The sequence below is a fragment of the Aphis gossypii genome, chromosome 3 (assembly GCF_020184175.1).
Source record: "Aphis gossypii isolate Hap1 chromosome 3, ASM2018417v2, whole genome shotgun sequence".
NCBI lineage: Eukaryota > Metazoa > Arthropoda > Insecta > Hemiptera > Aphididae > Aphis > Aphis gossypii.
The window spans coordinates 12704172-12720841 of NC_065532.1; the positions used below are offsets into that span (position 1 = coordinate 12704172).

Sequence of the window (16670 nt, forward strand, 5' to 3'; positions counted from 1 at the left end):
GCGCAGACCCCAGATATGAGTATCGCGAACCCCCCAAGGGGAAGGGGCAAACCATAGGTTAAGAACCGCTGATCTAGATAAATTTAAATCGATTTTTAAAAATAAAAAGTTGATTTAATTTGTTTAAATTACACAACTATAAAATGACATCTTATAATAGCCTTTACAAACGTGAAATGTAGGTTGCAACAAGCCATCACAAAAGACACACTGACAAAAAGTTTTAACAGTGTAATTATTATTATGCACGACTGTGGTCTGTAGAAAATAATAATTAAAATCATCTCAAAGAGAAAATGTATACTTTAAGCAGTTTAAGCTCCAAACTTTGTATCTTAAAGAAAATTTATTTTGCACTGGCTATATAGTTACATATTTTGTTGCTATTAGCATCAAAAAAAAAAAAATATATATATATGAATATTCAATAATTATTTTAGTTTCAATGAAAATCACATCTTCATAAATTTTATGCAAAAAATAATTTATCAAAATAATATATATTTTTAATTTAAAAAGGTAATATTAAAGGAACCATGAAATTGATAAATTTTACTAAACATTTTTTACACAAATAGACTATCAAAAACAAAATAAAAAACAATACCCCTAAGGTACAATACATTATAGGAGATTGGATAAAAATTACAGATGTCTCAAACTTTGAAAGATCGTTCGAGAAGGAAAATCAATGTGATTGTACTTTTTTTTTTGTTACCAAATAAGTATGTAATAACCAAACTAGGTCTTAAAAATGAAATGAAATTTATTGTTTATTAAATTTTAAATCTTTTCATAATAAAGACATTTTCAAATATTAATATAAATCATAATAAATTAATAACAATATAGGTATATACATCATCAAAATGGTACAATTATAATTATTTTATTTTCAGTATAGGTAATTAAAAAAAATTATACACATAGATATATGTTACATGTTAGTATGATAATAATACATAGGAAAGTACATTGTATGGGTACAATAATATATATTGGTAGGTAGGTATTATAATTTATAAAGTATAAATTATTATTATTGTTTAGTTAAGCTCAGTTTTTAACATGTATTTTAATTGTGATAAACAAAAAAATGTTCACGTCTAATACAGTAAATGGTAACAGATTCTTCAGTATGATATGTATAAATCTGGAAAATGACTTAACAAACAAATAGATTCCTTGGGGTAATCTAAAGCTAATTTTTTTACTTCGTCATTTATATCATGTTCTGTTACTAAAGTTGAATTTTTGTTCTTAATGTCTCTTAAGGTTAATATACTTCTACATCTGTTAGGATAGATATCAGCAATATCAATGTTGTTTTCAATACACCGTGAACCAACACTGTTTACGAAGTAGTTCAAAAACTCCATAAATTTATTGGTAAAGTTTAACTTAATGAGCAATTCATTAAATATACTTGAGCATGTTTGGAATACTAATGGTGATTTAGAACATATATCAATTAAGTCGTTGACTTCCCACAACAATACTGTAGACAAAATTGTTTTTTCAAAAATTAAAGGATTCACTTTGATGGTTTTTTCTAGAATAATTATAGGCAATCTCAATACATTTGATCCTAATTGAGTCCAAAGAGTCATTAAAACTGAATTCAATGACTTATTGTTTTTATTTAAGATAGATTCTATGTATCTAGCATATACATCAAAGTCTGCTGCTTGATCAAGTATTGATTTTAATTTGATCAAGTGATCAGGTTCTATTACATCAAAATTAATAGAATACAGAAATGTTTGAATGTTAGACTGTGTGCTAAGCGTATTGTCAGGTATAAAGTCCGATGAAGTGTACAATAATGTTTTCAAAATCATCTAAAATCAAAAAAAAAAAAATTAATTATAAATCTTAAGTTTAATATTTTAAAGTATAAGTATAATATCAATATTAATTTAGTTTAATGACACTTTTAACTTAATTATTTTGAATACTCTTAATTTATTCATTATTGAAATGTATAAAAATAAGGACTTACTAAACATTTTCCAAACGTCTCATCAGAATTGCCAGAAAAGTTTTTGTTTTCCAAATGTTTCAAAAATGCAGATAAACGATCTTTATTTATTTTTCTAAAATTTGATATTTCCATTATAATTATTAATAGTTAACATATTTCTTCATAGCACCGCAACACACGCAACAAAAATTAAAAGATTTGGTTATTTAATGATTCATCGCAATTCAATATAATTTCAAATTTTTAACTTCTTTTAAATATTTTGACTTTTGTTAACAAAATACGATCAAGATCAATTATTTAATATTTTAATCACTTACTCAGTAAACTTCATGGATATACTGTAATTTAATAAGATCATAAGATATTAGCAGAGTTTTAAACAACTAATTTAAATCTTTGGATACTAGCAATAATATCTAAATTCTAAAGCAGCAAGCTGCAGCAACTGCCAAACTTTTTAATTTTTTACACTGTTATCACGGACTAAGATATTTTAAAATTGGTGTTATTATCGCATTCCACAACAGAAAATGACTATTGATAATGTTATCCCAATGCACTGTTTTTGTATATCATTGTATTAAAATGGGAAGATAATAGAAGTTAAAAACCACTTAAATATCTTAAGTTTAAGTTAATATTACTATTAATTATAATTTAATTTAAGTATTAATTTTTGGAACAGTATTCACTGAGTATTATATATTTTCAAAATGTCTTTTGGAGGTTTTATTGATTTTTTTCAAAAAGGAAAAGTAAGTGACAAAATAGTGTAATATATTACAAATATACTTTTGTATACAAAGAAAAATTATTCATAAAAAATACATTTCCAGACATTTAGACCGAAAAAAAAGTTTTCACCAGGCACTCTTCGTTATTCGTTGTATAAACATGCACAAGCTTCGTTAAACTCTGGCATCAATTTAAGGAATGCAGTACAATTACCACAGGGCGAAGACTTATATGATTGGATTGCTGTTCACGGTATTATTATTAAATTTTATGCTTGTATTTATTATTGAAAATACATCATATCTTAGCAGTAAGTTTAAAAACGTTAGCCCCTATATTTCAATAAATATACTCATTATTCTATATCACAAATTCTCTTGAAAGTTGAAACTATACTTATTCAATGTTTTGAATATTTAAACAAGTTTTTCACATACTTATGTACACAATATGCACATAGTTCTGGCTAAACTTTAACAACAAGTGTTGCTTAAGACCTAAATGTTTTTAAAAAGTCTTTAAAATAACTTTCATTCGTTATAAACTGATATAGTTATTGACAAAAAGCACAAAATTAATACAAGTGTACTCATATAGTTGTATACTGTTTGTGAAAGAAAAATAAGCGATCATATTTTAATATTATATAATGTATAACCTTTAGGATTTAAGCCAGAATCTATACTTCACAAAACATAAAAATGGTAAATTCATTGTTAGCAGTTAACAGTTAGCTACATAGCAACGCCAGTACATGCCTATGAAGATATTATGCAATATAAGGAATCATAGGTTTTTAAATAAATTTAAAATTATGTAAACACAAAACTTTTAATAAATATAATTAAAATATTTGAAGTTAAATATAATTGAATATTTACATTACCATATCACTTGTATGTAGTATGCAATTTTATTTGAAAAAAATTGATATCTTGTTAATACCTTTTTTCAGTGTCGTCAAACACGCACTTCTGATAGTTAAAATAAACTGCCATAAATATTGGGTTGGTAAAATTAAATGCACTAGGCTTAGCAGCATATTTGTCTGCAATAATTGTTATAAACACGAGAATTTTATTAAATTTTATGATGAAGTTATTTTTAGCACTGCTAAAAAAATAATTATCAGAGGGGTTGGAAATTGAAAATGGTTGGGTCAATTAAATTATTTGAACTACCTATATAAATTTTATTCAGTACTACTACCAATATTTAAGTAATAACCAGATCACTAAAAAGTACAATAAAATTCTATTATTATTATTACTTTTCCAATGATTTTTTGGTTAAGAACTAAGAAGTAAACAGCATACACATATTTGTTGACAATTTTCTAGTATAGTTATGTTAGAATGTGATTAAAATAAATAAATCTGAATACATAGCCATTTAGATAATTTTATATTTAACCAAATTTTAATGACAGGTTCACGAATATACTCAACTTTTCCATTAATATCACAGTTTAAATTGATTTCAATACCATTGTTTTGTTGAAATATTTTTTCTGCATATAGTCTGCACACTATTATAATATATTTACATACTTTAATTCTTATTTTCAGTGGTCGATTTCTTCAATCGAATTAATTTGATTTATGGCACAGTCTGTGATTACTGTACAGATACATCTTGCCCAACCATGAGTGGTGGCCCTAAGTTTGAATATTTATGGGCTGATAAAGAAAGATACAAAAAACCAACACCATTACCAGCACCTCAGTATGTTTCACTGCTCATGGATTGGATTGAAACACAAATTAATAACGAGAACTTATTCCCAGTGTCAACAGGTATGTTTAAATAAAGTGTTATTATTAGAAAAGATTTTACATTATTAAAATTGTTGTACTTTTTGATACTTGTTATTAGATGTACCATTTCCAAAGACTTTTATGCCAGTTTGCAAAAAAATACTTACTCGATTATTTAGAGTATTTGTGCATGTTTATATACATCATTTTGATCGAATTATATCTATAGGCGCAGTAAGTATTAATTAATTGGTTAAAATTTGTAATTACCATATATTATGTTTAAGTAAAATTTAATAACTCAAGGCTAGTATAATTTATAGAGCAAAATATTCTTATCATAATATATTTCATATTTCTATTACAATTGTCATTCAAAAATATCGAATTAATAACTAAAAATATTAAAGCAAAATCTATTCTGTTTTATTTATCATATTCCCTCATTGCTAAATGATGTTATCAGTTATTTGTTTTATTGTTTTAAATAAATGTTATTTTTATGTTGCAGAGATGGGATGTTGAAACTGTTGAGCATGTTTTATATCTCATCACTAGCATTAACCAATACATAACATTTATAATAAATAATAATTCACAAATTAAAAATTATTATTTTACTTGGAAAAAACGACAAATACCAAGGGCTATTAAATCATTAAATATTAAATCACATTACTAACTAAATAAATTTTTCCAAGACGATAGTCACACTTTTATACTTCAGTAACATTTTAGATTTATAACTTTTGGTGCATTTGATAAAATTCAAATGAACATATTTATAAAATGTTGTTTCCTTAAAGCCTAATACTATATACTTTAATTTTATTTTCAGGAACCACATGTGAACACATGTTATAAGCATTTCTATTATTTCATAACCGAGTTTGATCTAGTCATTAATAAAGAATTGGAGCCATTAATGGAAATGACATCAAAAATGTGCCAGGATGGTCTTCAAAATCAATAATATTTTGTAACCAAAATGGATTTTAATTTTTAAAAAATTGTGTATATTTTTAAATACTATGTGGCATTTATTTAATAATTTTGTTACCTTAATAATGTATATTTTTAAATAAATATTCTTTTGTTAATTTAATCAGGAATTGAAAAATATATGATTAGTATATTATACAAAAACAAAAAAAATGGATTTTAAGAACTTTTTATTTATTAATTAATGATTACAAAACTTAACCCTCTTGTGTACGAATACGTGCATTTCCATTGGTTAATCTGATAGATAACTCTTGGGCTCTAGAAACAATGGTTTTACGATTTTTGGATGAAACACCGTGGGCAATTTCTCCGCAGTACTTCCTGTTCTGCATCATCAACATTTCCAATTCCTAGAATTTTGAAATTTCATTAGAATCAATGTAGACTATGTCTAATGTGTAAGATGTACTTACTCTGACATTGTGTACAAGAACTTTACGGAATTTGGAAGGCAACATGTGTCTAGTTCTCTTGTCACTACCATAACCAACATTGGGCATCAAATATTGTCCCTTGAAACGTCTTCGAACTCTGTTGTCAATACCCTTGGGTTTACGCCAGTTGGGCTACACAAAAAAAGCAATTGTGAAAAATGATACTGTTAAGATTTAATATTTGCTCAAATAATCTTACCTTGAGTTTGTCATAACGATCACTTTGATGTCTGATAAACTTCTTTGTACGTTTTTTGATGATTTGTGGACGATACTTTGGCTTGATCGACATGGTTAATCTAAAATAATTAGATAAAAATTAATATCGTTATGTACAGATTTTGACAGATTTTAGGAAACGAAAAACGTATATAAACATTAATAAAATATCATTTGGACTAAATAGAAACACTACATACGATTCGTAATGAAATCATACAAATGATATTTTAGAGGATCGAAAAGATAAATTTGGATAAAATCTCACAAATATACTTACATTTTATAGGATTTACCTACGGGAAAAGTAGACGTACGTCGAAGTGTCGTACTCACAGCGAATAAAAGTAAACAACACAGGCTGCTAACCGTATTTTGAGGTTATCATCCCTAAGACATTATCTCATTAAAAGCATACCAACCTCACGGCTTTAATGAAGTTGACTTACAATAATTTTATTGTTATCAATTATTTGGCGCTTAAATTCGAAGTGCAATCGCTGTAAAAGATGTGATAGTAATAATAAAAACCGATCAAGTTAGTATGCAGTTCTACGAACTATGTTGAAAAATGTTTAATAAATTCAACTATAAATCATTAAATATGAATTGTGAAAAGTACTATGTACATCATACAACTAATTTTTTACCTAAAACAGTGAACGTAACATACAAAACACTCTTTGGGAACAGTACAAAGTGAGTTTTATAACCGAATATAAATTATAAACCTTATAAGCGAAGTGGGAAAAACAAGTAAATTATTTTTTGTGGTGAGTACTAACTTTAGTTTGCTATTTTACTTTTACATATTAGATATTATTTTAATTTTACTTATAAATATTTTTTATATTATTTATTAAAATTATTTGTTATTATTGTTTGTGTTTCATCACTTGGCTATTCCATTAATACTAGAATACTATTTGTTTCCGTAATTAATAGGTCTCAAATTATAAAGCATAACAATTATTATGCTTCTTTTTTTTATTTATGATTATAAGATCGTTTCACGTCATTCTGATTCCAAATAAATCAAATTTTTTTTTTTTTATGTAAATGTTTCTTTTACTTTTTTATTATTTTTGTTTTCATTTATTTCAGTTGTAGATTTTTTAGTTTTTTATAATATGTTTATTATGCTAGCTATTGTAATGAGTATAAAATAAGAAATGTAAAAACCCAAAATGCAGACTAAATGGTATTATTGGTATTAACGTTATCGGCTTGTTTATTAAACTTACTAAATGTATAGATTGTCGATCTACCTACATAATATTATAGCTTGCAACACGTCCTATACGGTCAGTATGCCTTTAACATCGATATTGATCGTTTTAAAATGTAAGATTTAGTGTTGTAATTTGAAACCTCTTGAATGAAGTAGCCTAACATCAAATTTTTATTTTTAACAATTAAAATTTAAAGAAGATTATTATTATTTGACAAATAAAATTTTAAAATAATTTGTTCATTAGAGAAAATTATAATTGGTAATTGAAGTTTTGAGTTCACTGAAAACATACATTACTATAATTAACCCTCACTCATGCACTAGTATAATAATCAAAAACGATATCAGCAAATCATTAAAAAATATTATAGGTACTGTTTAAATTTTGTATTACTATTATTTACGACATTATAGTATAATAGTATAAGTATTACAAAAGTTATACTTATACATAAATAAGATACCTATTTGAAAAAAATAATCAGTCAATTCACGTCACGCCTCTCATCATAAATATTATTACAATCGATTTGTTTTACTTTCAGCGTATAGGTAAGTAGTAGTAATGTAGTACGCAACTTATATGTAAAGATAATGTTAGACTATTAATTGCTTGTATTGTAGGTTGTAGGTATTATCATTGATTTTAAATATTATATAGTATTTATAATCAATGGTATTATTCATTTATTATGTAATTGGTACCTACTTATTTCATTTGTTTGTATATTAAATACCTACTTATAGGTACCTATAACGTTCATTCGGTTAATGGAATACAATGAACACGATGAAGTTAATGAAAAAAAATCAAATAGAGTTAGGCTGGGGCTATGTACGGTGTTTTCCGTTGAATTGAAAATGCGTTAATTTATATAGTACCTAGTTAATTCTTTATTTTTACGTTATTACGTTAAAGTCATGAACATCAAGTTATACAAGTTAATAATTAACTAACAATAAATTTAACTATACTTATTTAAAGATAATACTGAGAAATATATCAATTTAGCTCAATTAAAAATAAATAAATTATTAATTTACTATTAATTAAGTTACGTGTTATAATTGTTAAGTTTATTCTAAATCTTAATCTTAGAATCCTGTATTTCTTACTACACGCTAGCTAAATGGTCTTAGGCGGCAATTATATATTTATACACATTTATGTCAATACGATTAAAAACAGGAATATTTTTATTTAAAATAATTTAAATATGTTATTAAAAAAACAAAAAATAATTAATTAATTATAGATAGGAGATAACTATAATGTATTATTGCAGTTTACAATTTTACATATTATACATATATAAACATATGCCTTTATATTAAAAGATGAGTTATTAGTATTATTACAATCGATAATGATCAACTTTAACTATTTAACTAGTGTCTTGTTAAGACTTAGGTAATCTACTAAGTTAATAAGAAAATTAACTAACTAATAGTGTCGGATTTAGAACAGGTGCCGCCCTAGGCCCTTTTAAATATGCCGCCCCTACCCCAAGAAAAAAAATTTAGTAAATATTTATATGATTTTTTTTTTCATTTCTCACAAAATGTTCCGCCTAGGCCCGGACCTTACGGTCCTAGACATAAATACGGCCCTGCTAACTAATAACTACAGTAGACAGTAGCTACATAAAAAATAACTAAATTTTTATCACCTTTGGAGTTTATAGTTCCTACTACAATATAAAAGACGAATGATTGATTAAGAGTGTCACGGTATGATAGGTAATTATAATAATATAATTCGTAAACGTTTGTTGTCCCCTTAATTTAATGATTTTTTTCTTATAGTGACACTTCTATTACTCATATTAATACATTATAATAATACATAAATATGTTATAGACAAAAGAGAAAGTTCGTTTTGTGAAAAAACTTTTAGGAGTTTAATAATAATTTAAACTATAATACCTATTTGGTATTTAGTATTTACTTACCTACCTATATTGTGTTTATGCAAGTAGGTATACAAAACTGAAATAATATAATGAATGGCCAATGGATACTTTTTAATAGAGTTTGGTAAGTTCTCACACAAATCATAGCAAATGGCTAATAATAATATAGGTTACATAATATGTAAGTTCCCATACGGAAAAAATATTATGTAAACATGTACCTATAAGTAAATAAATTATAGACTTATAATAATTATTAATTATAATTTATAGTATAAGTCCGTAATATATTGACTATTGAGTTCAATGCATGAACTATGAAGAAACTAATAAATGACAATTATAAATTAAATAAAATTGTTATATTTTGATGTGATACTAATATAAGATTTTCGAAACAATTGTAAATAATGTGAATGTGATGTTTGGATATTGGATGGCAGTATGGCTTTAATATTGCGATAACCACATTTTACACACTATATAATTCATAGATTCGGAAATACTATTATTTTATTTCATTTAATTTGATGTTTTGCTTTTTACGGGATGAATAAAAAACAATAATTGATAACCACAGCAACGTCAGCAACTATAGGTATTCATCAATCTAAGTTGTTAGTCTGAACTCCTATAGGCTTGCGTAGTCTTTAATTTCATTCTCCAGACATAATAAAGCAGCCTATTTTTACAGTCGGCCAAATAAATGTCGAATAGCCGAAATTATTAATTGTACGATATTATGTTAAATATGTGGGCTGTGTTATTGTTATTTCAGAATTCAGTTTGTAATTTATTTTTTGGCACTTGGTACCTTTTTGTTGTAAATTAGGTAGGTGCAATTATTGTTCAAAGTATCAATAATTATCTAATGAAACCATTGGATCGGATCCATTTTATCTATAACCATTAAATAATGAATTAGGTAGGCCGGCCTGCCACTGATTGTGATTAAGCGACTATATTACTATAACTTATAATGCCACGGCCCATAGGCCATAGGCTATTTATCGGTCCAAAAATGTTTCAGATGCAGCAAATGAACCTTACCTTTTGTTGCGCGTGCAGTGTGCACGCTTATGCTAACTCTTAAGTCTGAATACAAGCAATACAGCGGTAAAGAAACTTGTAGCTTATAGTTTTAATCTGTGCTTGAAGCTATAGACGTTCTATCGTTAACATTTTTATTCGTGTAATAATTTACATATCCACTCTATAGTCTATATGTATTTTTTTCGTGTTGAAACTTCGTTGCAATGAGTGAAATCGTGAATAATTATACCTGCCATTTAATACGTTATCTTGCGTATTTGCCCTCTTTAATAGCAGCTGGTCCCCCTATTTAGTTTGTTAAATAATATTATTTAATATATATACAGTATATACCTATAGACTATAGTATACTAGATAGGTAATATTGTAATAATATATAATATAGGTAGTAGAATACTAGAATAGTAGATTGCAGAAGGTAAATCGTACATTATGTGTACTTTAAATTTTGTATTTATATGAATAATATATAAAGACTATTTAATATTTATCATGGTATGAGTTTATTTATTGTGATATTAATATTATAATAAATAAAAATTGATTGTTAACAGCAAGGTGTACTTATTAGTTAAGGGGATTGGAAGCATTGATTTTCTGTCTTTGTCTTACACACGTGGAATATAGGAAAAATAGCTATACGCGCCTGACAAAAATTAAGGTACTTCTAGTTGTTCGATTTAAAATATGTAAAGATGATTGAATTGGTATACAAGTTTACTTTGCATCGGTCGAAGCACTTTATCGATTGTTTTATTGTTTAAAATAAATATTTTGATGAGAATAAATATTTTAAATTTAATAAATTTGTCAATTTTTATTATTAAATATATATTGAAAATATTAAAAATATACTTCAACTGATGCAAAGTAAACTTGTATGCCAATTCAATCATCTTTACATATTTTAAATCGAACAACTAGAAGTACCTTAATTTTTGTCAGGCGCGTATAGCTATTTTTCTTATATTCCACGTGTGTAAGACAAAGACAGAAAATCAACGCTTCCAATCCCCTTAACAATAAATCATAAAAAAAAAACCAACCAAATAATCAATTTCGGGTTCTTAGTCGTTGTACCACAGAATAAATAAATATATATAATGTTAAAAATAAATGTGGTTGTAGGTACTTACTAACAATTAAAATAGGAATTCAAAATACTATACAATATAATGTATACTGTTATATTATATGTTTATTATACATATATAAATAATAATGTCATTCATGCTATTCGATATTAGTTATTCAAGATCTAGTGACAGTAAATAAATGCCTGTAAAACTCAAAATCAATCAAAATTATTCTATTTTTTAGATTTATTATCGCGCGATGATTGCAGTTGAAATATTTTCTGTCAGTTTATTGGCCACACTGGTAGCGATCGAACTTTTTACATTATTCCTTCTAGAAATTTCCATAGATTGCTCACTTTGGTCCCGGCTCCCGGCTTCATAATCTACACACTCTACTCGTTCTGTGTTGTGGCGTGGTGCAGTTTTACGAATAATTTTTGTTCGACTTTCAGTGGTTAAATCTACTTAATTAAATTAAATTTCTGTTCTGTTGAATTATTTAAATCATTCAAGGTAAGAAAAATTTACTTTCGTTCGATTATGGATTAAGGCTCGTATTTTTGGACTTCGGTGTACTACATTAATTAAAACCAACAACACGTATTCTAACCTTTGCACGACCCGGCCGGCTTCATTCGATATCGGGATAACCTAATTCGTCTACAAGTTTTGAAAATTGAATATTTTTCGTATTGCAAATTTTCGACATTTCCCTGGTTTTACACTATTAACCGATTGAAATTATGAATAAATTAAAATCTATGTAGAGGTTAAACTCACGTTGGGACAACCCATGTGGTTTTTTTAAAAATAATCTTTTAATTAAAGTGTAAAAGGATTAACATTTGTATAATTGAAATCATAACTGTTACTTGCTAAAATGTATTATTTTGTTTGATATTATGTAATTTATAACTAGAATATATACTTTAATTTGACATAATAGTTGTTTACAATGCTACTAAGAAAAAAATTATTTACATTTCGTGATTATCTCAGAAAATATTACATTTTTAATTTTTAATCTGAAGGTAATGTTTACAATTAATCCGCTTTTTTATGGTTTTTAAAATACGTTTTACATGCATACCTATCTATATATAAATAAATAATTTTTTTATTCAATAGATGTATCGTATCTCTGCCGCTCTTGCTAGAAACAATGTACCCCAATACTTTGCCAGAAACTATGCCAAAGACATTAGGTTTGGACCTGAAGTGAGAAAACTTATGCTTGAAGGAGTTGATATCCTTGCTGATGCTGTTGCTGTAACTATGGGTCCAAAAGTAAGTAAATCACTAAATTTATTAAAATTTTACAGATTATTTTATGTTGTACTAGTATTAATTATATTATCATTTTACTATTTATATTTTATTTATTAGGGCCGTAATGTCATCTTAGAACAAAGTTGGGGTTCTCCTAAAATTACCAAAGATGGTGTAACTGTCGCCAAAGGTATTGAATTGCAGGATAAATTCCAAAACATTGGTGCCAAGCTTGTTCAAGATGTAGCAAATAATACCAATGATGAAGCTGGTGATGGCACAACAACAGCTACTGTATTAGCACGTGCTATAGCTAAAGAAGGATTTGAAAAAATTATTAAGGGTGCTAATCCTGTTGAAATTAGACGAGGTACTTGGGAATACAATTTTATAAAAATATAATATTTAAGAAATTTGAACAATTTTATCTTTTTATTATTAGGAGTAATGTTAGCTGTTGATACAGTGAAAACACATTTAAGTACATTATCAAAGAAAGTTCAGTCTTCAGATGAGATTGCACAAGTTGCCACAATCTCTGCTAATGGTGATATTAGTATTGGAAAACTTATCTCTTCTGCCATGGAAAAGGTAATAGTTTTACTTGTGGAATTACAACTATTGAATGACTTGCCTTCTTTTTTTTTTTTTTAATTTGTACTGAATCTACTGATAATTTTATATAGGTAGGAAAAGATGGTGTAATAACAGTTAAAGATGGAAAAACCTTGGAAGATGAATTGGAAGTTATTGAAGGTTTAAAATTTGATAGAGGATACATTTCCCCATATTTCATTAACTCTACTAAAGGTAACCTAATTATAATATAGACTACTTTTATAAAAAACTTTTCATTAATATTTAATCAAATCTCTATAGGTGGCAAAGTAGAATTCCAAGATGCTTTAGTATTATTCAGTGAGAAAAAAATTTCATCTGCTCAATCATTAATTCCTGCTTTAGAATTAGCCAATGCACAACGTAAACCACTAGTTATTGTTGCTGAAGACCTAGATGGTGAAGTTATTGGAATGCTAGTTTTAAATAGGTATTATTAAATTTACAAATATAATTTTTACAAAATACATCATAATATGGTTTTAAGTATTTGATATTATTTATGGTGTTTATTAAACTACTTAAATGACATAAATAAATTAATATTTTTTATTCAGGTTGAAAATAGGTCTAAATGTTGCTGCTGTCAAAGCACCTGGATTTGGAGATAATCGTAAATCAACATTAACTGATATGGCAATTGCAACTGGAGGCGTTGTTTTTGGCCAAGAAGGCAATGAGTTGAAACTTGAAGATATTAAAGCTAGTGATTTTGGTGAAGTCAAAGAAGTGGTCATCACCAAAGACGATACTTTGCTTTTAAAAGTAAATTTATTAATACACTCACATTTTTGTTTTATTTATACTAAAAATAATGATTAGGGTAATGGTGTACCATCTGACGTGGAACAAAGGGCTGAACAAATTAGAGAGCAGATTAAGGATACTTCTTCTGAATATGAAAAAGAAAAACTGCAAGAACGTCTTGCAAGGTTAGCGTCTGGTGTTGCTGTATTAAAAATTGGTGGAAGTAGTGAAGTTGAAGTCAATGAGAAGAAAGACCGTGTTACTGATGCTTTAAATGCTACTCGTGCAGCTGTTGAAGAAGGTATTGTTCCTGGAGGTGGAACTGCTTTAATTCGTTGCTCACCTTCATTGGATACAATTAAAGTGGCCAATCCAGATCAAAAAATTGGTAAATATTCAGTACTTTTTAACAGGATAGAAAACTTGTAAATATAATTTGAATAATTTGTTTGATAGGTATTGAAATTGTTCGTAAAGCATTAACAATGCCTTGTATGACAATTGCCCGAAATGCTGGTGTTGATGGTAGTGTTGTGGTTGCTAAAGTATTGGAAGGTAAAGACAGTTTTGGATATGATGCATTGAATGATGAATATGTTAACATGATCGAAAAAGGAATCATCGATCCAACCAAAGTAAGTTCAATTAATTATTAGGGTTTATACTTTTATAGTAAATCAAATAAAATGGTACCTATTCAATCATACAGAATATAATATATTGATTTACATTATTACAGTAAATTTATGTTTATTTAATTACATTTAGTGCCTTAGTGATTTAATTTTGGTGGAATATTATAATTTATAATGCTTAAAATCATGTTCAAACCATCTTTTGTAGTGGTTACATTTTCATTGAATTATTGATCCGTTTTTTTAGACTTTCATTCTCTATCACTTCATTTATCCATGTTATCTTAAAAAGTCCATTGATGAGGTGATTTACTTTCTGACTTCAAAATTGACTAAATAAGAATTTGCATGCTGTTAATTAGAAAAATGCATTCTCGATAAATATAGCAACGTTACATAACATACCCTAGAGTCGTATAAAGTTTCTTTAGTTATTGTTTATTTTTAGTATTTTAAACTTAATAATCATATATTAGTAACTAAGAGTTTTTGTAGTCTCGAGAATTGAATGTTTTTATGCAGTTTTTAAGCTATAAAATATTTTACTTCTCATTATATCATAAATATGTTTGTTCTAGGTTGTCAGGACAGCATTAACCGACGCTGCTGGTGTCGCGTCATTGTTGACTACAGCAGAAGCAGTTATCACTGAATTACCAAAGAAGGATGAGCCATTACCTGGTGGTGGTATGGGAGGAATGGGCGGCATGGGTGGTATGGGAGGTATGGGAGGAATGGGCGGCATGATGTAATAATTTGTTTTAGAAATCACAAAGACTGACATCGCGCAAGTGGCATAAATATTTTTCTATCCTAGTTATGTGTTGTTCTCGATGTTTTATTTTATAAGAATCAAATTTATTAATTATTAGTAACATTATTAGTTTTTTTTTTATACATATTTTTTAAATTCATGTGTATGTACAAATGGATTGTAAGTTTCATTAGACACATGTTAAGAGATATTTTGTCTATTGCATAGATGTTAAAATTGGAAATTGTACAAAGTGTTTTAGGTCATATAAAACTCATTCCAAAAATCATTGAATATTTTTGTTTCTTTATTTCAATAGTAATAAAAAATGATGTTGTAATCATAGTTTTTTTTGTGTCTTGCATTGAAATAAGTACTGTCAAATACATTATCATTAGTACATAATTCATAATATTGTCCTTTTGTTCAATTTAAAATTCACATAACTAATTTTAAAGTCACAACATCATGTTTTATTAATATTATATTAAGTCCTTTTTCCTTGTTACCTTAAAGTAAATATATATGTTATGGGTAGAGTACAATAATAGGTGGCTACCCATTACTTGGGCAATATATACATTATCTAGTGTGCTGTGGATAAAGTATGAAGTAGAAAAGACTAAATCATATAAATGTGAAAAAAAATTATTTATTAAATAACTTAGATATTATTAAGAGGACGTTGAATGTGTATTTTGAAAGTATAAAACAAGCTTCAGCTCTATCCACACAACACAATGCATGGATACTGTAGGAACATGGTTTTAACTCCAATAGAAAGATCATGACTTATACTAAGCTTCCTCGATGAGTTTTTTAAAAAGAATGTTTTGGTTTAATTTTTACGTGAAGGAAAAAAATAAAAAAACTTAACATTTTTAAGCTTGAATATTGGTTGAAATATTAAATCGATAAAAAAAAACTTATTGAGGAGGCATAGTTTAACATCTCCTTCAACAAAATTAAGCACATTCCTTCTAATTAAATTATTGAAGGAGCTGTAACTATAAAGCAAATGATAGTTCAGACTGTGTAAACACGTTTTGTCTAAATCACACGTGTGTAAGACAGACAACACATGCAGCTGCGACATCCTCTTAAATTATTATTTAATATTTTATAAGAAAATTTGTAAAATTAAATAGGTACAATTAAAATTGGGATGGCATTTAGAGTTGCAAACTATCCCAGTAGTTTTAGATTTACAGACTTATACTTAATAGACAT

At 26.9% G+C, this 16670-nt stretch overlaps 4 protein-coding genes across 5 annotated transcripts; 2 read left to right on the plus strand and 2 right to left on the minus strand.

Moving 5' to 3' along the window:
- Nucleotides 1–949: 949 nt before the first annotated feature.
- Nucleotides 950–2491, minus strand: LOC114123207 (uncharacterized). 2 transcript variants are annotated; one of them, XM_050203340.1, is made up of 3 exons: nucleotides 2305–2491; nucleotides 2003–2096; nucleotides 950–1841 (listed from the first exon to the last, which is right to left on the minus strand). In XM_050203340.1, the coding sequence occupies exons 1-3, from the start codon at nucleotides 2343–2345 to the stop codon at nucleotides 1134–1136; spliced, it is 843 nt and encodes a 280-aa protein (XP_050059297.1). In that variant the 5' UTR covers nucleotides 2346–2491; the 3' UTR covers nucleotides 950–1133. The 2 variants fall into 2 exon arrangements, with proteins under 2 accessions (XP_050059297.1, XP_027841910.2); XM_027986109.2 differs by having other exon boundaries at nucleotides 951–1841; nucleotides 2003–2142; nucleotides 2305–2464.
- A 70-nt stretch (nucleotides 2492–2561) lies between these two features.
- LOC114123228 (MOB kinase activator-like 3) lies at nucleotides 2562–5638 on the plus strand. Its single transcript, XM_027986130.2, has 5 exons — nucleotides 2562–2742; nucleotides 2824–2974; nucleotides 4291–4518; nucleotides 4598–4713; nucleotides 5318–5638. The coding sequence occupies exons 1-5, from the start codon at nucleotides 2701–2703 to the stop codon at nucleotides 5450–5452; spliced, it is 672 nt and encodes a 223-aa protein (XP_027841931.2). The 5' UTR covers nucleotides 2562–2700; the 3' UTR covers nucleotides 5453–5638.
- On the minus strand, nucleotides 5635–6578 carry LOC114123217 (60S ribosomal protein L32). Its single transcript, XM_027986120.2, has 4 exons — nucleotides 6418–6578; nucleotides 6118–6217; nucleotides 5898–6050; nucleotides 5635–5834 (listed from the first exon to the last, which is right to left on the minus strand). Exons 2-4 carry the CDS (start codon nucleotides 6208–6210, stop codon nucleotides 5679–5681), a joined length of 402 nt encoding a protein of 133 aa, XP_027841921.1. The 5' UTR covers nucleotides 6211–6217; nucleotides 6418–6578; the 3' UTR covers nucleotides 5635–5678.
- A 5183-nt stretch (nucleotides 6579–11761) lies between these two features.
- LOC114123326 (heat shock protein 60A) lies at nucleotides 11762–15729 on the plus strand. Its single transcript, XM_027986260.2, has 10 exons — nucleotides 11762–11930; nucleotides 12546–12704; nucleotides 12804–13056; nucleotides 13129–13277; nucleotides 13373–13496; nucleotides 13566–13734; nucleotides 13862–14069; nucleotides 14127–14439; nucleotides 14508–14686; nucleotides 15265–15729. The coding sequence occupies exons 2-10, from the start codon at nucleotides 12546–12548 to the stop codon at nucleotides 15436–15438; spliced, it is 1728 nt and encodes a 575-aa protein (XP_027842061.1). The 5' UTR covers nucleotides 11762–11930; the 3' UTR covers nucleotides 15439–15729.
- Nucleotides 15730–16670: the final 941 nt, after the last annotated feature.